General features: G+C 48.0%; 1 protein-coding gene across 4 annotated transcripts in view; it reads right to left on the bottom strand.

The window, feature by feature from the left end:
• Window positions 1-236: 236 nt before the first annotated feature.
• Window positions 237-25,683, bottom strand: part of LARGE2 (LARGE xylosyl- and glucuronyltransferase 2) — a gene marked incomplete at its 3' end in the record, with an annotated part of 43,874 nt that continues 18,427 nt past the window's right edge. The window contains exons 1-15 of one of the 4 annotated variants that reach the window (XM_083601911.1): window positions 21,598-21,781; window positions 11,276-11,421; window positions 9,592-9,851; window positions 8,818-8,900; window positions 8,359-8,482; window positions 6,301-6,472; window positions 5,772-5,876; window positions 4,179-4,291; window positions 3,852-3,977; window positions 3,519-3,674; window positions 2,867-3,030; window positions 1,788-2,066; window positions 1,450-1,596; window positions 557-752; window positions 237-434 (exon numbers count right to left, since the gene is read on the bottom strand). In XM_083601911.1, the coding sequence (XP_083458037.1) occupies window positions 237-434; window positions 557-752; window positions 1,450-1,596; window positions 1,788-2,066; window positions 2,867-3,030; window positions 3,519-3,674; window positions 3,852-3,977; window positions 4,179-4,291; window positions 5,772-5,876; window positions 6,301-6,472; window positions 8,359-8,482; window positions 8,818-8,900; window positions 9,592-9,851; window positions 11,276-11,381 (2,229 nt within the window). In that variant the 5' untranslated portion in view covers window positions 11,382-11,421; window positions 21,598-21,781. Of the gene's footprint in view, window positions 435-556; window positions 753-1,449; window positions 1,597-1,787; window positions 2,067-2,866; window positions 3,031-3,518; window positions 3,675-3,851; window positions 3,978-4,178; window positions 4,292-5,771; window positions 5,877-6,300; window positions 6,473-8,358; window positions 8,483-8,817; window positions 8,901-9,591; window positions 9,852-11,263; window positions 11,422-21,261; window positions 21,381-21,597; window positions 21,782-25,683 lie in introns of those variants that run through there. The other 3 variants (XM_083601910.1, XM_083601912.1, XM_083601913.1) reach the window with 3 other exon arrangements.

Genomic DNA, 25,683 nt, shown 5'->3' with positions numbered 1-25,683 from the left:
TTGGGAGCATTGTTTTGATTGGCTCCATAGCCATGAATGATATGCCACCTGGCCCACCCCAACCGGCTGCAATTGTACCCACAACTTAGACAAAGTGTGTAGCACCCGGCTACCATTGGGAGGGTGGCTCTGCCGTAGGTCTGAACTGCTCCAGGACACGAGCGTGGTCTGCTGTCCCTCCTCTGCAGGGCATGAGTTGCCTTGCACAGACTGTCCTTTGGTGTACGTCTTGCCGTTCACAGGCTTCTCTCGGCAGTGAGGTATTTGAGTGCAGCGGCGCCGTACTTGCGCGACAGGTCCTGGTGGAACTCCTCCCGCAGGGTCTCCAGGCAGTCGCGGTAAGTGGAGCTCAGGCGGAACTTGGAGATGTCAAAACTGGGTGCGTGAGGCATATGGATCATGAAGGCATTGGGCAAGACCAGCAGCTCATTCTCCTACAAAAAGGCATGAAGTTGCTGGAAAGGCAGGCTCCCTTGGAAGCCACTCCCCCCAGCCCTGGATTTCTGGGAATGCGCCAAGAGGCAACCTTGCGGGAGACATTAAGCAGCACACTCACCTGGGCGTCAAGCTCCATGATGTGAGACACCTTGTTCCAGCCGAAACCGACAAATCTCTGGTCGTACAGGGGGCAGTCGCGCCTCACTACAACGTAAGGCTCAAAGTGCAGCTGCCACTCCACGCGATAGGGCACCGTGGCTGTCCGCCACTTGGCATAGTCCGTTGGGGCATGGCCCTGAGGCCACACATGGTACCTGCACACAGATACACAAGGGAGCTGAGAAAAGTCTGCACCTCAGGCTCCTTGTTGCCTAGTATGACACTCCAACCACTGGCTGGGGTAGCCAGCCTCTTAGAGCCATTCTGAACCTCTTTAGTCAGCAGGGCAGAGTTGGGCTTGGATGAGGGAGATCGGGCTTCATGTCTTAGCTCTGCCACAGACCCATATCATGGCCAAGGCAAAGTCACCTTGGTCTCAACTCCCCACCTGTAAAATGGGAATGATGCAAATATGCCCCTATGAGTGCACAGCTGTGCCTTAACAGGTGGCTGGGAACTGGATGAGCCCAGGACTAAGAAAAAGGGCATGAGGAACAGCAGAAGAATCATAGAATCCAACGAAAAGTTGGGGGGGGGGTGGAAATGAGGAAAGGGACTATTTATTTAAATTATTTATACCATGCTCTGTACGGGGCTCCAAAGCAGGGAGAGGGGACAACATGGAATGAAAATAAAGAGGGGGCAAATTGTGCCCCTACATCCTAACAGAAGAATGAATGCATGTATGCCAGTTACAAATGGCCAGTCAAATCTTAGGCTGCAAGCCACCACTAAGAAGGGTTAAGTGCTGGGGCTGGTCATGCCTGTTATCTGGTTTCAGAGGGCAGTCCAGCAATTGGTTGAGCCAACATTTCAGCTGCTAGTGAGGGGTTTTTTTGTCCCAACACTTACCTGAAGGTATAGAGGGAGCCCATGTCCAGCATGGAGAGCAGCTCCGCTTTGGATTTGGGGAAGGTGAGGCGGTAATGCAGAGTCTCAAATGCAGGCACAATGAGGGCTGCCTTCCTTTGGGGCAGCTCAAGCTGCAAAATGGAGGTCCTGAGGCACAAAGGGGAGGGGGAAATGCTATTGGTCTGTTGCTAAATGGAGGAGTCCAAGCATCCTGTATCCCTTCCCCATGAAAAATGTTCAGTGCTGGCATGGGACCAACACATACTGGTGGAGCCATCCTCTCCCAGTATGGAAGTGTCTACCACTTTACACAGACTGGGAAAGGGCACAGCACCCACCTGAGATAATCATAGAGGCCATACATAGGCAGGAAGTCAATGTCCGTCAGGAAAACGTAAGATGTCTGTGCATTCTTCAGTGCTACGTTGCGCAAGAAGTTGACCGGGTAAAACTGCCCTTCCTTGTACACAATGTGATAGGCAACGTTCCTGCGGCTACTCAGCACTTCCGAGGCCTGGGCATACCGCAGGAATTGCTGGGCCTCTGCATCTGACATATACAGCGCCAGACTAATGGGGCCTGTCCAGTGTTTGCATATGGCCTCCAGCATCTGTAACCTGCAAATCAATGGGACAAGTCAAGAGTGCAAGACACCCTCAAGTTGGCAACAACAAAAAGCCACAAGGCTGAGCCACCCAGGCCTGAAGGAACATTAGAATCTGCATCCAGTACTGCAGTGAGTTTTTCCTTCCTGGTTTCTTGTGTGTGCAAGCTTCTGTTGACAATTGTATCAAAGGGGGCTGTCTACACTTTGTCCCGGAAGCTGCCATTTGCACACGATTCCTTGGCTTCTTAAGATATAACCTTACAAACCTTGGCACAACTGATCTGGACAGTATTGGTTTTGTGTTCCCCCTGTTCCTAACTATTGTCCAGTCCTTCTGCCACCATCAGAACCATTCTTTTAATGGCTGGCTTGCACCACTGCACCCATTTTCTGACTCATGCAGCTAGTTATTGTTCCTTTCATAGGTTTTATCTTCTATCCATTCTTCATAATCCTCAAGATTCTTCCTTCCACCACATAGAAAACTGCCATATTTCTTCTATTCTAGTATTCAAGGGATACTAGTCATCTTTTGTTAAATATTTCCCAGCAACTCTGGGTGATAGAAACCCATTCTAAAAAATAAACAAAAGCAGAATTCTCTGGAAAGGATTGTCACCCTCGCAGCTGGGCAGTGAGAATATTGCCATAGAGATTTCCAGTTTGATTAACTCAGCTTGGGCACAGAGGCCTGCTGGACCAATAATTTCATATGAAAGAGACACAAGCTGGCTGGACATTTAGCTCCCAAGCAGAAGAATTTATGCTGGAAGGCACCACATCTCCCCCTCTTCTTTTCCCATCTGGTACCTGTCCATGGAGAGCTGAGCTACAAGAGTGACATCAATTGCATCAGCCAAGATCGGGAAATCGTACTGCAGGAAGAAGAGATGCACCCGGTGCTGAATAAGGCTCTGTCTCCGAAAATCATAGCAAGGATCGTCTTCATCCAGCTCCTCTAGGGCCTGCTGGAGCTAAATTTTACGTAGGGGTGAGAGGACAAGGAGAGAGAGATAAGGCTAAGTTGGCAAGTTGACCTAGAGTGAAGCACAGCCACAAAGCAGCTTTAAAAGACAGGGTTTCTAGAGCCTGAGATACTGCTGGGAGAGTGGGGAGGGTCCGGAGTTTTGTACCAAGCAGAACATAACCTCATCAGTCCACTAATCCTAACTGAAATAATACGAGTGCATTGTTCTGAATGTGGTGAAAACATGCCAGATTTCTTTAGGTTTGCCATTACATTTTATTAGGAATAAAAACTAGAAGAGAACAATGAAATCGAAGCAAAATATAATGGGTGCAAGCAGCTATCTTATTTTTAAAAGACATCTGAAGGGAGTCCTGTTTTTTGAGCTACACACCCCCTCCATTTAATAGAGCAGCTAAATAAATGGGAAGTCTGGAGGGATTTTCCATTTCAGGCATGAGGAGAAGGGAGAAGGATAGAAAATTAGGCTCCCACCTGGCCACTGGGCAAGTTGGGGAGGCTGGCACAGCCAAAAAGCTCCCTGCGCAGCAGGTTGCCATCATACTCAAGGAAGGTCAAGTAGAGGTTCCGGAAGAACTCCACGTGCTTATTCTTCACCCGCAGCTTCTTGGGAGAGTTCCAGTGGATCACCTGAGAACAGACAGCTAAAATATAAGGCTGGTTACAGATGCCAATCCACTCCACCTCTTCAGTCAAGCCCCTACAGAACTAAAATTGTCCTAGACTGGTGATGCCTGGAAGGCTCAGCCAAGGGTCACCGTTGCAAAAGGAATTCAGGAAAGACTCAGCCAGGGAGGAAATGCCCACCTTAAGATCAGACACCTCTGTGTAGCACTGCTCTGCGCGGGTGTGATCAGAGAGCTGCACGTTCCAGAAGCAAGGGAGTTGGTATACCAGCGTTGGGCTCTGTTTGATCACTGCATTAAAAATGTCCTAAAAGAGAGATTGCAGTTTGCACACTGGGCACTCTGGAAGAGGAGAAAGGCCCAGAGTAAAATCAAGTGTGAAGCCAAACGAGGAAGAAATAAATAGGTCTTTATCCCGCTACAACCCACAATGTCTGCAGGAGACAAAAGGTGTGTCCGGGGGCCCAGGCTGGAGGACAGCGAGGCATGCAGAGCTCAGAGCACTTGCCTGGTCGGCCAGCGAGGTGGACAGCATGCTCATGAGCTCCCGCTCGGCTGTCAGGCGCCACATCTGCTCCCAGCCGATTCGGCGTAGGCGCTCCAGCAGCAAGAGGATCACTCCTAGGAGAAGAGGAAACCATGAGCACCACCACGGTTGGACAGAAGCAACCAGGGCATCCCTCAGCTCAACTCTTAACAATGCACTTCCACAATGTGCATCTTTTTAGAAGTGGGAGAGGGCTCTGTTTTCCTGGATCCCCAGGAAACCTCCTTGTGTTGTTAAGATCCCTCTGGTGAAAGAGAGTTTGCAAACATCTTAATCAATAAAAATGCTATTTTAAAATCCTTGCAACAGGAGGAGTGGCTGCTCTTCAGTGTTGACAACCAAGCTGACAAGCATGGAGAACGAGTCTTTTCCTATTATTGTAGCAGCAGCAGCAGCAGCAGCAGCCGTGAACTCTTTCCTGCCTCCCCACTAGGGGTGCCTGCCTTGCATGGAGAAACAGTTCTCTGGACAACCATCAGGTGGTGCCAAGATATCCTACAAACCTGCCAAGCAGCTATCCATGATAGAAAGCTTGTTTCTGGAGTCAGGTGTGCGTGTCTATTGCCACACCATTCGACCCAGCTCCATCGCTGGTTACTCACACTCTGAAATACCAGCAGCAGAATAGTTTACAACTTCACTGAACTACAACTCCAAGGTGTGTGCATGGCAATGACAGTCAACACTGGCATAAAACCAACATAAGCATGCCCTACAAAAACTGTTAACGGTAGACTTGGAGGCCACCTGGTCCAGGCACCTGCTCAATGCAGAAAATTCAGAGAGAGAACACCTAAGAGACAGCCATCTATCCTGCTCCCATTAACTGGTCTCATTACTGAACTCTTTTTATTCTTAGGTTTTCCTAATGTTCAGCTTCTGTTATCCAATCCCAGTGGAGCTAGTTCTGCCCCTTGAGGCAGCAGGGAACAAGTCTATGCAGTCTTCCACGGGACAGCCTTTGGGGCATGTCCTGCTCCTCTCCGCCTTTTCTTCAGGCTCTGCAAACCAGTCCCTTTAATCCATGGGCACTGTGATACTTTTGCAGTCCTCCGTTGGCCCCCCAGTCATGAGCTAGTGGGAGGGTTGAAAGGTACAAAGAACCAAGAGAGGATTGTGGGGAAAGCACTGCTCTTTCCCACTTCCTCTTTCGGCTCTCTTTGCTTTTGAAGCGTTGGATTAACTTTATAGGATCCAGCTTTTACCCAGATTCCATGGGAAGCCAGAGTGTGTGTGCACTATGCCTCTCAGGAGGTAGGGGTGCTGATCTGTGGAGGAGAGTTAGAAATGATCAGAGGGGGTGGCACCCACAGCATTCGCTCAAAAATCCAAATCTGCCATGGGTATGGAAAGGAAGCTACCTCTTCTTTCCTCATAGGACTAGTTTTCCTTGTGCTCGCTGGGATTTGCTCAAGACCACCTAGTCAACTTCACAGTTGAACCAGGATATCTGAACCTGGATATCGTCACATACAAACCCAGCACTCAAGCCACGGGAACAGAGGACTGCACAGACATCATGCTGTCATGTCCCCACATCCCTCTGGAGCTCACCTGTGTTGAAGCCACGTCCCAGTGCTGGCCATGGTTTATGGTTCTTCCAGAGATTCCCTAGGTACCAGTCACTTTGGTTTTCCACCAGCCCAATCACCTGTTTGTCTGGATTAAGAGATAAGAAAATGAGGCCAAAGGCAGCTAACAGACTTTGCTTGTCAACAAGATCAGTACCCTGGAACTCACTCACTAAGGATCATCCGTGCTGTATAATTTTCAAAGGAGCAGAGTAAATGGAAAGACCACCGAGTAAGAAAAGAAACCCTTTCAGTATCTAGGGCCACCAGAGCTGTCCTGTACCATGAGCCACTGCCTCTGGAGAGGTGCTCAAAGATGGTCAACAGCTGGGGCAGGGAACTTGTGGCCCTCCAAATGTTGCTGGACTATAACTCTCATTATCCTTGAGCATCTAGTCATGCTGGCTGGGGCTGATGATGAGAGAGCTGGAGTCCTCAAAGCATCTTGGAGGGTCACAGATTCTCTGTCCCTAGTCTAAAGGATCCCTATTCCCCCAGTGGTCATCACTTACCCGAGAACTTCCCAAAGATGGCCCATAGTTCAGCAATGTCAGTGGCAAAGGTGATGTCCGTGTCCAGGACAATGACCTTGGAGAGATCAGAGGGGAGAGCCTTTGTGAGCGTCAGTTTCATCAGCCCATAGATTCCAGAGTAGTGCTTGTTGGGGATCCAAGAGATGTCAGGCTGCAAAAAAAGAAAAGGGGGGGGGGAAGAAACATTTCAGAAAAGGAGAACAGGCAGGCCAGCATCAGCATCACATGTCTGGTCTATAGCCAAGATACCTAAAATTGTTCTTGTTTCTATGGCTTGAGCAACGAGACAATACTGAAAATGAGACCATGACTCTAAACTAGTCTGTATGTCTTTGGTGAGATTTAGAAGCGCTTCACACAAATAAAGTGGTGTGGGAATGCTTTCAACTGCAAAGATGGTGCTTCCACATGGCACTCCTGTTTTGGAGGGCAGCTTGCACACAAATGGAAACCTCCATGGAAATGCAATTCCAAGCAGCCTCCATGTCCCTTGCCATACCTGTGAAACAGGCCTGCAAGTCTGTAAGAAGGCATTTGGGGACTAGCAACCTTCATCAACCTGGTCATTATTAACATTTTCTAATGGGCTATTCTACTGATATTTTTGTGTTTTTATATTGTAAACCGCCCTGTGGATCTTTGGATGAAGGGTGGTATAGAAATTTAAATAATAATATAGTGTGGCAAGACTTCAAAGGCATCTATGGACTCCCAATTCTGCTCTAGATTTCATGGCCCCCTGCAATTTTCCTTTCCCCCCCATCCCCCGCCCACTAAAAATTCCCACCCCATCTTCAGTGAAAGCACATGGTCTGTTCAACCACAATCCACTTTCCTGTTTTCTCAAGGGTCAGAAATATGAAAGAAAAAAAATGGAGTGTGAATCATTGCACTAAGCTTGGTTGGGTGAACCTTACCTGTCTAGATAGTTTTAGATGCCAAGCATATACCTGGGCACTGCCAATTGTTTTAGACATGGCAGGAAAATGCATGTTCTCCTACCCCAGATCTAATTTCACCTTTCTTCATCCAATTCAGCCAGAAACAATGGAGAGTGACTTTCTGATTCACAGCAGAATAAATAAGGCAACTCCATTGTCTAAAATCTAAGAGCTTTAATCCCAAAACAATTGAATCAAAGACTACAAATGCATACTCCTGGAATCTGGCTACTTTCAAATTTCAGAAACAAATGAATTGTTTCTATCCCTTCCTATTTTATTATGGACAACAACTTGCACATAAAGTTTTGGCAAGAGCAAGAGGAGACTGCCTGGCACAGTGCCCACTGTTCATTAGGGACACTTATGTGGCCTTGGAAAACTCCAGGTGCTGCTTCAGGGCTCCCTGCCTTAATCTTTCTGCCCTTCTGTCACTTTGCTGAAATATTAGCATTCTTGGACATCAGAAGCATGACAGTGCGTCATATAATCATTTCAAGTGCAGTTTTTGGCTGCTGTTCTGCTGCAAAGTTCTAGGTGACCTTAAGGATGATTCATGACCTTTTGGATCCATTCACAAGCTTGGATCCAGCCACTATCCATCAGGGGGCTCAATTCCAAGGTGTTTATTTAAGTATATTGTATTTATTGTTTCTTAATTATGTTATTTAAAATAGTATTATTATTTTAGTAGCAGTAGTATTGTTTAGTTTTTAATATGGAATTTGTATTTTATGTTTACGTGAACACACACAAATGCACACACACAAACACACTTCTCCCACCTCCCCAGATATGTAAACCACTTAGAGATTCCTGCTGAAATGAGAAGGTTAATTTTATATATTTCGAAATCATTCAGATCCTGTCAACAGGTCTTCCCACTCTACAAACAAAATGACAGTAGTAGGAGATGAGAGCGCAGAAAGCAATGGAAAGGGTTTGCGTCTCTCATCTCCAAGCAAGCCATTCCTACGGCAGGGCCTTCCCTACAGGGCTGCTCACTTCATGGAAAGAGGGTGTGGAGAGGGAAGGGGAAAGAGGGAGAGGGAACAAATGGAGAAAGAGAGAACGAGCCTGGCTTGATCTCCCTTGCCTTCAGGTCATCAGCATTGTAGAAGCTAACATGAACAGAGGGCACCATCCAGGACTCGAACAACATCTGCAGGATCTTTTGGGCCACAGAGTCAGTGATGAGATGGAAGTGAAGAGGGTTCTTCCTGCCAAGGAAGGAAACAGTTAATGCTTGCAATAGTTGAAAGCAAGATGCGAAATACATCCAATTCCCTCATTTTGCACGCCCCCCCATGCAGCAGCTGATGCCTTACTATGCCACATACAGAACCCTGGCAGCTGCATTTAAGTGAAAAAGGATGGGGTCAGAGGACCCTAACTAGTCTTCACTTGTTCTATCTTTCCCCAGCACACCCAGAACCGCAGCTTGGAATCAAAAGTGCAGAAAGGCATCCTATTTTAACCCCGTCTTCAAGTCCTGGGAAACTCAGAAGCCTCCGCTCAAAAGAAGAGCAGCCTTCCCCACCCCCTCCAAGGTTACCTGTGGAAGAGGATGGATTTCACCAGGGTGACGACATCCCGACTTGCATTGTATCCAGCACAGACAATTGCAACATGGAGAAGCTGTCCAGAAACACAAAGATGCCATCAGGCCTGGCCCCCCCAACCACAATTCACTGCAAGAGATCCTCTCCCCCCTTCCCCTCCAAGTGGAGCTTTCAGAAGCCGCTCCCCACAATACATGCAGAATCCACCTGTCCTGCCAGGGCCCTTTCTTCTTCATCCAAGTCAGTAAAAAAGGGTGAGCAGAGAGTTCACTTTTCCCAGAGCAAAATGGATAATACAAAACGTTGATGCAAAACCAACCAGAGTTAGAAATGGACATAGAAACCAGGCGCAAGCAAGGACTGCCTCCTTGCCCTCAGGGGATTATCATACCAACACATATCTTAGGGTTCAGAAAAGCATTACATTGCAAAATAAATATCACGGTAACTACACCAGGAAGCGGCAAGAGTGGGAATTATATGGCTACACCTATTATCTTAGGGTAAGGGCAGCCAACGTTACAGCCTCCAGAGGTTGGGAATTACACCTCCCACCACTCCCAACCATTCTAAGCTGGCTGGGGATGATGGGATATGTAGTCCAAAACCTCTGGAGGGCACCATGTTGGCTACCCCCATCTTAGGGAACATAACAGGTTCAGGAGCCTGAACAACAACACGCCTCTTGCTGTGCGACCCTTCTACAGTTTTGCCATAACTATTTGCCTGCAAGGTGCCTTGGCAGCCAGTTAGGACATCGCCTTTACCTCGCACTTCTGAACCATTCTCTGCTTGAGGCAGCCGGTGCTGTTGTCCCTTCCATCCTGGTCCTCTATGAACTGCGCTCCCTGCTGGCTGCTGTCCGTCCCATCCACAGCCTCGTCCTGCATCTGAGACTGGCTGAGTTGCAGCCTCAACAGCTGGTTTTCCTCTTCCACTTTCTGTACTTGGGACACCAAGGCCTCGTGGTTAAGGTATCGGCTTGACTGTTCCCCAAAGCAAGGCGGGAGCAGGAAGGAGCATCCATCTATAGAGGGGATCCCCGCCCCCCAGGAAAAGAAAACATAAATAGGGGAGTGGTGAGAGAAGGAGGAGGATGCATAGTCACTGAGCCTTTTGCACATACTTCAGTGAAACTAGAAGGACAAGTGGGAAGAAGGATGAGAGCGGGAACAAATAACTTATGCAGGTTTCTTGAATTCATATAGCAAGGTTGCAAAGTTCCAGCACTATAAAATATTCCCCCTATCTCTTTGCATAGTCCTACAATTTCCCTTTTTAGATTCAATTATATTAATTCCACCGGCTATCTTTCTCTGCAGTCAAATGGACTTAATATTACTTTAAGACTATTCAATATGAAGCTGAATGCTGCTCCTCAAGTGGGTGAATGTGAATCTGAACACTCAAGAGTTAATGTACAGTATCACCCCACACCATGAATGAGATGGGCAAGAAAGAAGAGAGTGGCATAACAGGAAGGGGCATAGCTCTGCCTCTAGCGTCTCCATTCATAACTTTGCGGCCAGAGAGTAGTACTGTATCAATGCAACCTAAGAAAACAATATTCTGAAAACCCAGCGCTCATTCTCTCTGTAATGTAGTTTCTGGAGAGATCTGCCACTGACATCAGCAAGGGAGGGGGAAGGAGGCAACACCCTCAAGCCCTCTCCAGCGAAGACTCTCTAACGGCCATAAAGGCAGCTGCCAGGGAGAAGAACCACACAACGGATGGAGCCCCAGCACTCCCAAGGTGAACATTATTACCAGCTCCAAGCCTGGATTGATCCAAGGAGGGCTTGCTCAGAATACTGGCCCTCTGTGAAGAGAGGCCACCAGGTGCAAGGGAAAAGGGTCTGTTTCTAAGTTCTAGTGTAGAAGATCCAAAGGTTTACAAGCTGCCTTGAATGCTGAGAAGCTGGGAACTAAATATGCTATTTGGTGATTGTTTTTTAATTTCCCAAATTGGAAATCTGGCCCATTCTTCATCATATATGAGAGGGATCAGTTCCTATGTTTGGGCTATGAGAAAATCACATACATCCAAGCAAGGCAGTAGAACCATCCTTCTGTCACCGTAATGTCTGACGGTGGTGGACTCTCTTTCATGGAAGGCTTTTAAACAGAGGTTGGATGGCCATCTGTCGGGGATTCTTTAGCTGTAATTCCTGCATTGCAGGGAGTTGGACTACATGACCCTTGGGGTTCCTTCCAACTCTACAATTCTAGGAAAGCTTTCCTATTCCTATTACGCAGGAGGAAACAGAGGTCACCCTCTGCCCAAAGGTCTCAAAGTGAGTTGGCAGTATAGTTGCAATTCCACTCTGGAGTCCCAGCTCCCACCCACGTGTACAGCTGCCACAGGGCAAATCTGTGGCACATGCTTTCATCACACCACCACCCTTCCGTTGTGCATGGGCCATCCTTGCCCTCACTCACACTCCAGATTACCCATAAAGAGGTAGAGCCATGAGATCAGGAAGACCAGGGTCACTGTGGCAAGCAGCAGCTTCAGCTTCCCACGCCAGGGGCACAGCATGATGGTGGCAAAGGTCATGTGGGCAGGCCTAGCCGCACCGGGGCCAGCATCCTACACCCTGCAAGAGAAGAACAAAAGAGTGGACCAAAAATGTTAACCGGCGGAATTGATCCTCAAAATGGAAACGGAGGACTTTGCTAGACTTGGCTTTCCAGAACCAGCAGCAGCAGCAAGCAGCTGAAACATTTGCCCCCAACTTTGGGTAAAATGGGCTTTGTTCCGATGTGAGTCCACAGCCTATGCATTTTGCACCAGCAAAGTCTCCTGATTTGAGGTCAACAGCCACATCCTCCTCTCCCATGAAGCCTCCCCAGTAGCGGGGGCCTCATTCCTTCTCCAAAACGGCCAAGGGTGTCTTGAAACATGCTGGAACTGCAAAAGGTGTCACCAGGACGTCTAATAGCATTTGTGGGCACTGACAGCAAGCTGACGATCGCATCTGAGAAAGCCAAGGAGTCCTCTCTGAGTCCCACCAGCCAGGATTTGGAAAAGCAAAAAGTATCCTACTCTTTCAACTCCCTTGGCTTAGCAGTAGATAATTTCCCAGTAGGAACTTGCCAAACAAAACTCCTTGAACTCTCAGCTGTGTGCTTCTTTCACCCTAATCAGCACCTGAGTCATCCAAGCTGAACCCAGTTCTAGAAACGCACGGGAAAGGGTAACATGAAGGTCTCTTGTTTTAACATATATTGCTGAAAATGAGCCCTTGCCACTTAACCCAGCACTCCTTTGTTCAGCAGAGGCAATTCACTAATACAGTGGTACCTCGGGTTACATATGCTTCAGGTTACACACTCCGCTAACCGAGAAATGGTGCTTCAGGTTAAGAAATCATGCTCCAGCGGTGCGGAGGGAGCAGGAGGCCCCATTAGCTAAAGTGGTGCTTCAGGTTAAGAACAGTTTCAGGTTAAGAACGGACCTCCGGAACAAATTAAGTACTTAACCCGAGGTACCACTGTACTTTCTTCCCAAGCGAAACTTGCAGCCCAGAGTATGAACAGCAGCCAGTACAGGTCATTGGAAACAGTGTTTGGTTTGGAGATAAGGTAGATGTCCTTGCTCAGCCATGAAGCTCACTGAGTGGCCTCTTGTAAAACATTATCTCTCAAACTACCTCAATTCATGGAATTTTTGTGGGGACAAGAATTCCAAAGCACTTTATTATGCTGAAAAGGGCTACAGAAGCGATAAAATTACCGTATTTTTCGCTCGATAACACGCACCTGACCATAACACGCACATAGTTTTTAGAGGAGGAAAACAAGAAAAAAAAATCTGAATGAAACAGTGGCTGTATCATTTTTGTGCTTCATGCTGCGGCCACAGACGTGTGATTTGACGGTGACTTTGGGGTAGCCCAATGCAAAGATCCTGAGGATCCATGTGGATCCATGCTTTGTAACCACGTTTTTGCACCATTGCAGCCCTGTTTTTGCATCAGATCATTGCTATGTGATTTGATGGTGAATTTGGGGTAGCCCAATGCAAAGATCCTGAGGATCCATGTGGATCCGTGCTTTGTAACCACGTTTTTGCACCATTGCAGCCCTGTTTTTGCATCAGATCATTGCTATGTGATCTGATGGTGAATTTGGGGTGACTCAATGCAAAGATCCTGAGGATCCATGTGGATCCGTGATTGGAACCACGTTTTAAGTGGGGAGGGAAGGAAAAACATAGAAGGGACAAGGAGCACCGAGAGGGGTGTGCGGAGAAGCAGCTGGCTAAGAATGCAGGAGAGGGGTTTTACCGGAGGGAGGAAAGGAAGGCAAAAATTCCCCCCAACCACCCACCCAAGCCAGCCAGCCAGCCAGCTCTCTCTCTCTCTCTCCCTCCCACCTGCATGTTGCCTGCGAGTCCCTAGACGCACGGAGAGGAATTAGAAGGAAGAACACTCTGCTTTCCCCTCTGCTTGCCTGGAGGGGAGGGGTTTTCTCTGCTCTTTGTGCCGTTTGAGCAAACACAGTAAGGAAACAGAAGCGGGTGGGCAGTAAGACCCTGAGGCAGAATGCAGGAAAGCAGCAGCTTCCTCTTTTCAAGGCTTCCCTTCTCCGGACGATTTGATATTTGCCTGATTTTTGCCTTCACTCGCGCCTGTCAGCTCCAGGGACCACACATTCGCTCAATAACACGCACAGACATTTCCCCTTACTTTTTAGGAGAAAAAATCTGCGTGTTATAGAGGGAAAAATACGGTAATACCTACATTTCTGTTTAACAGCTTGACCAGAGCAATCTTGCGCTACTAAACCCTGGTCTGATGAAAGACAGATTTGTCAGTGTGTGCATGGCTCAAACCCTGTTTTCAAAGTTAGGGCCCGGCTCTGCAGTGAATTAAAATAAAATAAAATTTCTGCAAAAACGCATAGAACAACTTCCTCAGAGTTACAAACAGAGAGCAGGGCAGGAAGATTAGGAGCTGGGACTTTCCAGATAAGAAGATATAAATTGATGTTCAAAGCAAAGACAGAAAACTGAGAAATGACTACTCTTATGCAAGAAAGGAGATTCCGACTAAACATAAGGAAGAACTTTCTGATGGGAAGAGCTGTTCGACAATGGAACGGACTTCCTCAGAAGGTGGTGGACTCTCCTTCCTCTGAGGTATCTATGCAGAGGTCGGATGGCTATCTGATCCTCAGGGACACTTCCAACTCTACAATCCTATGATTCTGTGCAACGGGCTTCTCTCATGTCATCAGACTTTGGGCACCTCCTGGGGGTCAGGGGTCAGATGCATATTTTCCATTCACAAGCTCTCTGCAGTACAAAACAGGCAAGATAGACACTCCAGCTTGTGGTGGTCATTTGCTTGGCAACAGGACTGACTGGGCAGGCACAAAGCTGTGCAACCTACATGGGTGACTCTGAACAATGAGCTTAACAGTGTACCAGAGAATAGGCACTTCTCTTTCCCCTGGATACCTTCCATGGTCCCAAAGTTCTACTCTGCAGCATCAAAATGAGAGCACGGAAGAATGGCAATGTGGAGATGCTATTGGATGCAAAGAAGTTGCTCTGTGCCTTCCTGCCTGAATCAGTAGTGGAGAGAAAGGCAACAGTGGCAGTGCATAAATGGCTGGACCGCCACAAACCAACAAGCAAAATCCCCAGGTTGCTTATGCTTCAGGTGCACCCTAGTGTGCAGTCCTGCAGACTTCACTGTGCCCCAGGTTGGTTGTACTTCAAATGGGTGCTGATGCATAACTGAGCTGCTGACATCTGAACCTCACAGCTGACACAGAACTTGGTGTTCTGGCGGCAGGAGCGATATCAGTGTTGAGTCAGAGCGCACTGCGCTGTTCCCAGTTTGAGAGCGCTCCTGCCACTTCCTGCCACCTTGGTGCTTCAGACAGTGCGCATGCACACACACACACAGCCTTTGATGCTGGCAATGCAATTGCAAATGTTCCAGAATCAGCAGCTCCCTTCAGTGATGTGAGGCAAGCTGTGTGTATACCTCGGCTGTTCTATTTGGCAGTCTGCAGAGTCAGCTATATGGAAGCCACATTTAAGCTTATTTCCAATAACTACCACATTCAAGTTTTCTAAAACAAACACAACAGGTATTAAAATCCAACAGAATAAAGGGAATGTCAGACAAGATGGGGAAAGGCAAGAGGAAATGATTGAAGGAGGGAGGGACACACAAAGCAAGCAGGGCCTTTTAGCTTCAAAGCTAAGTTTCATCTCTGCCATGTGATTTTATACTGCCTTCACTTATTTTTGTTGCTAATATGTACCGTATTTTTCGCCCTATAGAACACACTTTTTCCCCTCCAAAAATGAAAGGGAAATCTGTGTGCGTCCTATGGGGCGAATGCAGGCTTCAGGAAGCTATCAGCAAGCCTGGGGAGCCCGCGGGAGTTCCCGCAGGGCTCCCTAGGCTGCGGATAGCAGCCTGCTGCCCGGAGCGTGGGGCGCGCTGAAGCCGCGGCTGGGGGGGAATAATTTTTTTTCTTTATCCCCCCCCCCAAAAAAAACTAGGTGCGTCCTATGGGCCGGTGCGTCCTATAGGGCGAAAAATACGGTATATACTGTTATTTTATGAATTTTAGCTGGGGGTTTTTTAATTCCTTGACCATGTAAGCCATACTGAAAAGCAGCAGGATGTAAATATCTAAGTAAATAATATTTTAATGGAAGAGGAAAAACAGGTAACCTGTGGCCCTCCAGATGATGTTCAATTCCCATCAGTCCCAACTCGAATGGCCACTAGTAAGAGATGATGGGGAGTTGTAGTCCAGCAACAACTGGAGGAACAGGGTTAGCCACCCTTGCATTAAGGAATGGGAGACAGACAGTTTTAACCCAAGAGGCACAATTAATTCTCTCCTGCATAAGCCTCACTGAAATGAGCACCATATCAATGGAGAGTGTGAAAGAAAACATCCTGGCTGCTGGCTCCCCATCTTTACCCATGGAATTTGGGCCTTTGGCCCCCAGGCACCAACATGTCTTTGGGAAGCCCTGATCTGATATAGTCCCTCGCAAAGCTGTCTTGCAGATCTCACGTTAGGTGGGCCCATCAGTAAAGACCATCAGACGATGAACAGATGCTGCACTTGCGCTGCACCTTTTAATTGGCAGAGCATCGGAAAAAATTAGCTGGCCAACAGAAACCAATTTTAAATCTATGAACATTTTAAACAAGTGGGACTGTGAGTTAAGGGAATAGAACTTTGGGGCAATGTTGGCATGCCATTCATTTGGCTAATGTGTAACTAGCTTTACACACACACACACACACACACCTTACACTTAACTTCACTATCTCAATGAACCTAGATTTGGCTTTGGGTAATATGCCTATTTATTTAAATTATATTTAATTTCTTACATGTATACCTCACTTTTCTTCTATTATGGAACCCAAGGCAGCATACATGCAGTCTAGCAGGAGGGACCCATCCAGGCACTGAGCAGAATCAGGCTTGTTTAACTTCAGCAAGGTTGTGGGCTCATATGCCTTCAGACCATACCTTGGGTCAACAGACAGATGATCAATCAACTAATAATTCTTTTAATTTGGTGAACAACCCAACCATGAGCAAAGCCCCTGGATTTAAATGGGTAAACGCTGTGGAATTAGTAGTTTCCAGTCATCAGAAAATGGGTACATGTACAGAGCTGTCAGAAATCTCCAAAAAGAACGGTAACATAGAAATTCCATTATCAAGACTTGGAGGCATCTTTCCCCATGCCCATAAGTGGCTGAATCCAGTCTCTTTCTCCAGTGACTGGCAAGCATTAAAGGGAAGCAAGAGTTTCTCATGTGATTTTTTTCCAGCTTAGCATCCTGCTGTTCACAAAGCTAATCCTTAAGCCCTCCAGTCTCCAATGCGCCTGCTGCATTCCTCAGAGACCCATGAGGCAATTACCAACCAGACAGAGGCTCCATTTAGGTTGAAGGGTCACTGGCTAAACCAAGTGGAAAACGCATTCATGACTGTTCCCTGATCTTCCTCATTTCCCTGCTCACCGGAGTGCAAAGGCATAAACATCTGTACCTTCCCATTAACACCGTGTGTCTAAAACAAACAAACAAAAAACCCTAGCCCAGACAGTCTCTCATGGGTTCCATGTCTTACTTGCATATATGTAAAATGCAAGAAGACCAGACAGCCTTTGCCATTTGTCTGTTATGGAAGAGAGTGAGACAACACAGGCAAGAAGGCACAAACTAGTTATTTATTCATTTATTTTGCAAAGGAACAGGGAAAGCAACTGCTATAATCAGTGCATTAAGGGGAGGAGAAGACATTGCTGTTTGTTTGCCTCCTTAAAACTTTTACAGAACCAACTCCAAGCACCACAGATCTGTTACCCAGCATTGCTTCAAAGGGTGGGTGGGGGAGCCCAGATTTTGTTGTAAAGAACATAAGCCTTGGGGTGATATGTGGAGAGAAGAAGAGAGGGTGCATGGGTGGAGTCTACCATATTCACAAACAACGATTCCCACAGCCTAACATGCTATTGTGGTGCATATTCTTCGAGGGCCCCTATTTGAACAGAACTGTAGGGTTTATTTCCTATTATACAAGATGTGCAACTGGGTTTGTGGACCAGGTTATGATTTCCTAGCACTTCAGCCCCCCCCCCCCCCCCGGGTAGAGTTATAAGCCACACCACCCAAGCCGCATAGCCCTCATTAGCAGCAGCCTCTAGGAACAAGGTGGCCATATCAAAGGCAGCCGCATTCATACTGTGATCTGGAAAAGCCTGTGCTTCCTTGAAAAGGGCTCCTCAGCAAAAAGATCAGGAAAGAAAGACAGGATTTCCCATCACAGACAATCTTGTGCTGTAACGTACATCTGTAGTGATGTGAAAGCCCTGAATATAGGCAGCTTACAAACCACCATTCTAAGGTTGAGTTTAAAACCCAGTCACTCCCATCTTGCCCTGCATTCTCCCTGTTTTGTTGCTCTTTTTAATTTTATTACGTTTATATCCCACCTTTCTTCCGCCCAGGCACTGCCCAGAGCCAGACCTCTTTAGCTTCAGCCAAGTGGTGGTCTCATACGGTGCCTTGGGGCCATATCCTGGGGACTATGTGACTTCCATGGCAAGGACTTTGGAGACAGGAACCCAGCTCCTAAGCTTTATTGTACAAGACTGTTACCTGTCCCCAACTCTTGGGACGGGGCTGAATTCAGTTCCAAAGTTCTAAAAGAGGTTTTTAGAAAAGTAAGAGCAGTTAATTATAAAGCGGGTGACTCTTGGTGGGGAAGGGTGTCTCTCTTGGAAAAAAGGGTTTTGCCTTTTATAAAATAACAGTTGAGATTCTGCCTGCAAGTGAGCTTTCCAGTGGTATTTGACTGTGTAAACACATCCACATACTATCAGCGATAACTATGCTAAAGCAAGGGGAATTATGCTACAAGCTGAAGGAATGCAACATGTGTGAATAACTCCCAATTTTATTCAGGCTGCAAACTCCAAGGGATCAGGTTGAACTTTTGTAGCCTCATTAGTTTGCCCAGTAAGCTGTGGATTCCAAGGCAAATGAGAAGAGCTTCCCACATCTCTACTTCATGCTACAAAGCTTAATCTCTCACTGCCGGGAGATGCATATTGTTAGTGTTTAGGTATCCAAAATGCCAGATTCCCAGGATGTGTATGGACATGTTGGCGAGGCCCCTCTGTCAGGTTCTAATCCCATAACTTTGTTCCAGGAGAAAGGCAATGCCCCATAGCTTGATCACTGCCCCACAACCTAACATCCTAGATAAGAACAGCAAAAAGCATTCACATATTGCCTTTCCACCCCCCCCACTGGAATCTCCCGCAAAAGGGCTGCCTTACTCAAGAAGCCTATTAGTGTGCACATCAGATGAACATTACTGGTGCATGCATCCACTCACTTTGCTGAACACAGTGCCGATTCATGTTCTTTTTATTTATAACACATGTCCACAAAAGGAAGGCAAATGGTCATGTAAACATTTAGGAAAAGGAGTTGCAAAAAGGCCATAAAGCCACTTGTGTGCTAATATTAATTATTCATATAGCTCCTGGGCAAGTGACAGAATAATGACTCCATGCCTGAGATTTGCATTAACAACAGCTGGAGGTTGTGCAGGAACCTTTCCTTAGTCATAGGACTAAAAAAAAAAAAAGGCCTGGATTACTAGCCAGTCATCCATTCAGAGCCCTTGTGCCTATTAATGCACAGAACTTTTGATGAGTCTTTAGAGTTGGAGGAGGGGAGAGAAGGTGTGTAAGGTCTGTAGGCAAAGGAACTGCTCTCCATACCCTTTGTAAGGATTGCTCAATGAAAGGGACATGCAGCGCTGCTGTTCAAACAAATAATGAAGCCCATCACACAGCAGGGCATTGATTCACTGCGACACAACTGCAACCCCTTCCTATGGAGGACCCCTGCAGTGCCCAGATGCAGAGGCCCCCAAATCTTCACACATCCTAGAAACAAGACAAGCAACTTTGAGGAGCCTTTTAAGTGAGGCTGCCTGGATATAGGTCAGGTGCACTGAGCTGGGGTAGAAGCTCTAGAAAGCAGCAAGTGCCAGCATGACACCCAGTTTCATAATCCCTTCTCCTGCTGACATCATCATTGCTGGAGGGCACACCAACTGCTGAAACCCTGCTTTCTTGATCTTTCCAATAAAACCACTGTGCCAGCTAGATGCAATAGAAATATCTGTAAGTGTCAGGAGAAGACTCACGGGCTGTGCACCCTTCACCCTGTCTATGCAGATCTCAGCCTAGAGGAAGGGGGATGAAAGAAAGTGATAGTTTGGGGGAAGGAAATAAGGAAAATAAGAGAAGAAATTACAGAAGATAGGTAATATATATATTCACTTAAGAGGCATGTAGAGGAAAGGAAAACAAAAGAAAAAGCTTTCATCAGCAAATGCGGAGGACATCACAATACTTCCAGAAAAAATGTTTGTACTTAGCTTGAGAAAAGTGAAGTGATGGGACACCTCTGCCACAAGGAAAAAGCTCAAGCAAAGAACTTCCAAATATGGCTCAGTAGAAAATGATGCCAGTAATTGCCAGCAGATTGTGCCAAATTCTGCCTCCACCCTGGCACCATTTCATGACTGGTTCACCCCCCCCCCGCACCACCATTTTGTAGCTGGTGGGCCTCAGTAATTTTCAGCCGTCTCAAGTGGGCTTTAGAGTTGGAAAGTTTGAGGACCGACCCCTGTTCTAGGAGACGCTGCCTTACACCAAACGGCTACAGGATCATACAAAACTGGCTAATTATGAAGACGACTGGAGGATATTCCTAATTCTTAGGAAAGGCTATAGTAGATCAGTAGCAGATCACACACTTTGCATGTAACCCCTTCCCTGTCCATTCAATCATTTGAACCACCAGCTCAGGGTGATGCCGTGCAGAGGCAGTGCCAATTAATGTGGGCACCCCTGAACAGAGGCACCAATGGCCAGTCTTCCATGAACCACCCTTCGCTGTTATGCACACACGTCCCAATATCAAGTTTATTAAAAGCACATTACCTAGCTATTGAGTGGAAACAGCGCCTTAGATGTTACCAATAACAAGGCAACCCCTGCCCGTTCTAATCTAAAAGATGTGACACAAGGGGGGTGGGGGAGGTTGAGGTTGGGAAGAGGCAAGCATCGTCTGGCAGCAGCGAAGTTACAAAGCTCTTCCGATCAGCTTGAATGAGAAAGGGAGGGAGAGGAGGAGCCACAGACAGCTGGTCTCTTTGAGGTAACCAAACATTAAGAGGTTCCCAGGAGGTGTACAACTGCTGGTGGGTCCCTTTTTTGTTCAGTCCTGCTCGAAACCCGCCACACACACAAACACACTCACTCATTCACAAAAGGGGTTTAGGGAAAAAAACGAAGACCTAACCTGCGCCGCCCACCTTCCGCCGCGGCTTGTGAGTGAGCGGGTCGCCAGAACCGCGAGGGCGCGACGTGCCCTTCACGGGCCAGTAAACTGAGCTGCTGGGAAAGAGGAACAAGTGAGCTATCGGGGGAACGAATGCCGCTGCTGGGGCGGCTTCATACTAGGGAGATTAAGGAAGTTTCAAGGGTCCTGGAAACCAGCTCAATAGAGAGCGCACTTTCACTGGATGCTGGGGGGGGGGCGCCGAGTGCGTGGCTGTGGGTAGAATTCTGCACACATCCGTAGCTGCGCAAGCACACCGCCCCCACCCCCACCGCGGTGCCGTGCGCTCTGCGCCCCCGGGGCAATGCCTTCCGCAGCCCTGATTACGCGCGAGGTAACAAGCAAGGACGCAGCGCGATCTCTCGCCGACGGGGAAGTTGGTGGGAGGCGCCACCGGTGTTGCTTCACAGGGACCTCCGAGCCTCTGCATGTGGCCCGACGATCCTCTCCCCTCCTCCACTTTCCTTCCCACCTGCCGCAGGCGCTCCCAGCAAGCCCAGGTGTCCTTACCCGGCTCTTGTCCTCCGTCCGCCGCCTCCCCCCGGCCCTGAGCTTTGCGCGCAGCCCACAGACAGCAGCGCCCTCTTCTACGCTCCCTCTGCCCTCTTTTCCTTGCTTGCACACGCCTCCCTTTGGGATCAGTCACTTTCCTCTCCCCTCTCTTGTTAATTCCCGGAGCCGGGGCCTCCCCTCCCCTCCCTTCCCCGGAAGGCGAAGAACAAAAGGAAAGCCCACAAAAGAAAAAAGGAAAAAAGGTTACATTAACTTTCTGCTCAGCCATCGCAAAGTCGCCCAGGGCAAAGGAGAAGCCGCCTGCTCCGCCTCCCCTCGCCCCCCCCCCCTTACCTTGACTCAGCCGAGCTGCCCCTTCCTCCCCTCCGGTAAGTTGAGGCAAGAAAAAACTCGCATCGCCACCGGAGGGCTCGAGAAAAGCGCCGCCACTGCTAGAAGTGCCAAAAATAAAGTAAACACAGAGGGTCACCGCTGCCCACGTGAGAAGCGGCGCGGCGTCCCGGGAGCTCCGAGAAAAGCGCCTCGGCTGGGAGGAGGCGAGAGAAAGTGGCGGCAATTAACTCCGCAGGCGCCGGGGCTGACCCCAACTCAGGACGCCTGGCAGCAGCAGCAGGGTCGAACCCGGATGTGGGAATCCTGCTGCTTGCGGGGGAGGGGTGGGAAGCCCCCGGGACCTGAATCCGGCAGTCAGCCGAGCCTGACCTGAAAACCCAACTCTCGGGTTAGCTCGTCCTATAAAGAATTAACACGGCGGGTCCCTGCCCTAGAATGACATGCTCGCTGCACTGTTTGAATGGCACCTGCTCATGCCCATCTAGTTTCCGCTTACTGTTTTTATAACACACACTCGTGCATGTTTACACAGAGGTAAGTCCCGCTGCATTCAATGGGGCTTACTTCCCAGTATTTACTAGGAATAAATCTCACTGGGATCAAGCCTTTGTTGTTGTTGTTTTGTCGTGTCCTACTCTTCGTGACCCCATGGACCAGAGCACGCCAGGGAACTTTTGAGGAAAGATGGCTAGGAGTGAGCCTTTTTCTTTTTCAATAAAGAAAGACGGAATTCTTGTATCGCGGGTTTCCCACAAGCATCTAGTTAGCCACTATGAGAACCAGATGCTGGACTAAGCTGGGCCACCGGGCTCTTCTGTTCCTACGATACACCAAGATCTATGGCCGTGCAATGAGAGAGATGCATCGAGTGTGCCTGTTTGCTCGCAGGCGAGGTTGGAGAGGCTTCTCCAAAAATAATCAGGCAGCTCCGGTCACCTTTTTTCTGTCCTGCTTGAAAATAAAAGCGTTCGGGGGATTCATCAAAGCCCCATCCACCCGAAAAGGTCTCGAAGAAACAGGAGCGGCTAAAGAAGGAAGCGCGTTCTTCTTATCTAGGAGCCTCCGGCTGGGAGACTCGGAGGCAACGCGCGCCGCGCCGAGGACCTGGAAGGAGCCCGGGCGACGCGCCTGCAGGAATGCCAACTATGCGGAGGCTGCCTGTACCTGCAGCTGCTCCCTTGCTGATGGCCCCCGGCCCGCACGGGGAGGAAGAGAGAGAGATTCTCCTCCAGCATCCGCGAAGAAACGAGCAGCGCCCGAGAAAAACCATACCTGGGGCGGAGAGGGAAACCAGCTTCACCGCCTCCCTTCACGCCCCGGTACAAGCAAGTGCAGACTCGCCTGCACTCGCGGGCCGTCTGGGCCTTCGTACCAGCGAGACGCAGAGATGTCTGCCCCCAGGCTACCATTTATTTCCATTACAAAACTGCAACGACGACGAAGCTCTCGGGGAGTTTTTCCAGCTACTTTGCAGACCCACCTTTAAGGGCTCTAAAGGGAGGTGGGGTGTTCATTGTACAAATAAACTAATAACTCCTTTCCAGTTGTCACATTCCCAACAAACATGCATAGAAGAAGGGTACAGGCCTGGCCCTAGCCGAGGGTGTGAACAATCAGAGGGAAGATACTACAAGTGGTAAAATGTATCTTCTAGTCAAACAGTTTTTGTATGTTGTGGGTAGAGGCGGGGAGAAGATGGACAAAGTTTCTTTTGTGGAATGCATGACTTCTACAGGACAGGCCATTTCTGAGTTTCCCCTCTCCAAGGAACGCAACAAGAGCGAGAGGGTGGAGAATGCTTTTACGGAAAGGTCATTAAGTGTGCAGCTCTGCTGGAGCCACACATTAGAGATCTGAAGACACCCGTGCGCGTGCGCGTGCACGCACACACGCGCACGCACACACACACACACACACACACACACACAGAGGCATAGTAATATGATGGTTTACACATGCATCCATAGGCACATAATTTAGTGCAGTAGCTGCAAAATCATGAATATGACTGACAGACGAAAACCCCTTGGCCAACTTTTTTAGGACACAGAAATGTGCTCTCCCATGTATACTTGCAAAGTGAAGCAAAGCACCACATACGCACGCGCACACAGAGCTTTTGCACATTAACAAGTACTTTTGCTCCTATCCATTACCACCACGTTTTGGAATATTGCTGTCTATGTCAGGACCTGTGCTAAGTTAACTCAAAGGCAGAAACAACCCTTAGGAAATGTAAGACAAGACCTTTCTGTGACAGGTTAGATTTTTTACTTCCCCTATGATCCTCTCTTGTGCCAGACAAAATAGTAGGCTGGCATAAATCACACAAGGAAGAGGGAAATCAAGGGACCAGAAGTCTCCCAACCCCTGCACCTTCAGTTCTAAGGAATCCTTTTGTCCCAAGAGAAAATCCTTCTCAAACCTCACCATATTAATTGGCTCCTTTTGTTATTCCTGGCTGGAATCTATCCTTCCTCAGCAGCTTCTTGCTTGCACTGGGCAAACATTGGCAGCAACAAGATGAGGAGCTTCCCAATAATGGCATACATTGTTACCAACTTACTATTAGAAGGATGTAGATGAAACTGTTCACAGCATGTGACTGTTTTTGCTGCTCTACAGCCCCTCACTTCACTTCATGGGGTCTTTATAGCATGCAGCCACAAAAGGCAGGTAGCCTTAAAAAAACACCTCAAATCTCTATTTGTTATTGATATTATGCTACTTAGGTGGTGTGTGTGTGTGTGTGTGTGTACACACAGAAACACACACCCCCAGATCAGTTTTGGAGCATTTTTTTTTCATATTCTGAAAGTGTTTTGTTTATCCACACCAAATTACAGAGCCAGCCATGTCTTGGAAGGCTGCCTTTTGCTCTTCACTGTTCAATACTATACAAAGTGAACGCTTATTGGAAAACTGAGGCACAGAAATCATGCAGCAGCACAACACCATCCAGAAAACCTTCCCTATAAACTAACAGGATCAGGGCACATATCTCATGCCTAAATTCACACCACTGCCAGTACCAAAAATTGAAGTATTCCATCAATTGGGGGAGGGCCAGAATTTGCTTTTACAGTTCAAGTCTATTGTGCTAAAGCTAGGAATACAAGATGAGCCCTGCTGGATCAGAGCAAAGGCCCATCTAGTCCAGCATTCTGTTGTCATAGTGGTCAACCAATGCCTGTGGGACTGCTCCAGCGGGAAGGTAAACGGTGTTTCCATGCGCTGCTCTGGTTCGCCAGAAGCGGCTTAGTCATGCTGGCCACATGACCCAGAAGCTGTACGCCGGCTCCCTTGGCCAATAAAGCGAGATGAGCGACGCAACCCCAGAGTCGTCCGTGACTGGTCAGGGGTCCCTTTACCTTTTTAATCCTGTGGGAAGCTTGCAAGCAGGACATGAGAGTAATACTCCTCTCCCGCTCATGTTCCCCAACAACTGGTAATCAGAGGCATACTGCCTCTGACATTGGAGCTGATATTATGCCTGGTAACTATTGATAGCCTTCTTCTCCATAAACAGCAGAGTAGTTAAAAGCAACACATTTTGACTAATTTTGACTCCTATATTTTTTGTAAGCTTAAAATAGCAGGACGATTGCTACTGACATCTACAGGTGCCAGCTTCTCAACTAGAAGCAGTAGGTGGAGGCAGGAAGCCTACCAGTTCCCTTCACCTTCATCCCTCCAAGGCAAGGCAAGAAGGTTGGCCAAGTGAGTAACTAGTGGAAAAAACAGGGGGAGGGCGGCACAGCAGCTGCTTTCTCTTTTAGATCCTCCCTTAAAGAGACAGGCATAATTTCTGCTTTGAGCACCAAGCAACCTTCGCTTCTTAGACATATTTGCAGGGCACATGGAACGCTTAGACTACATTCATGACATCTAGAAACCACTTATTTTAAATAATCACATGTGAACCACACTGGGTCTAAATAAATGTTGTCTAAGGAAAGGCGATGTAGACTTTAGCTTTTCTATACCTGGCCTTGCCCCCAACTGCTGAAAGTCTATCATTTCCCTTCCCACATTCATCTTGGGACATCATGGTTGGCTGGGTTCCCATGCCATTTTACCTTGTGC

This window comes from Podarcis filfolensis, assembly GCF_964270895.1.
Source record: "Podarcis filfolensis genome assembly, chromosome: 1".
NCBI lineage: Eukaryota > Metazoa > Chordata > Lepidosauria > Squamata > Lacertidae > Podarcis > Podarcis filfolensis.
The sequence above is the reverse complement of the archived record's forward strand: the minus strand, read 5'-3'. Positions and strand labels throughout refer to the sequence as shown.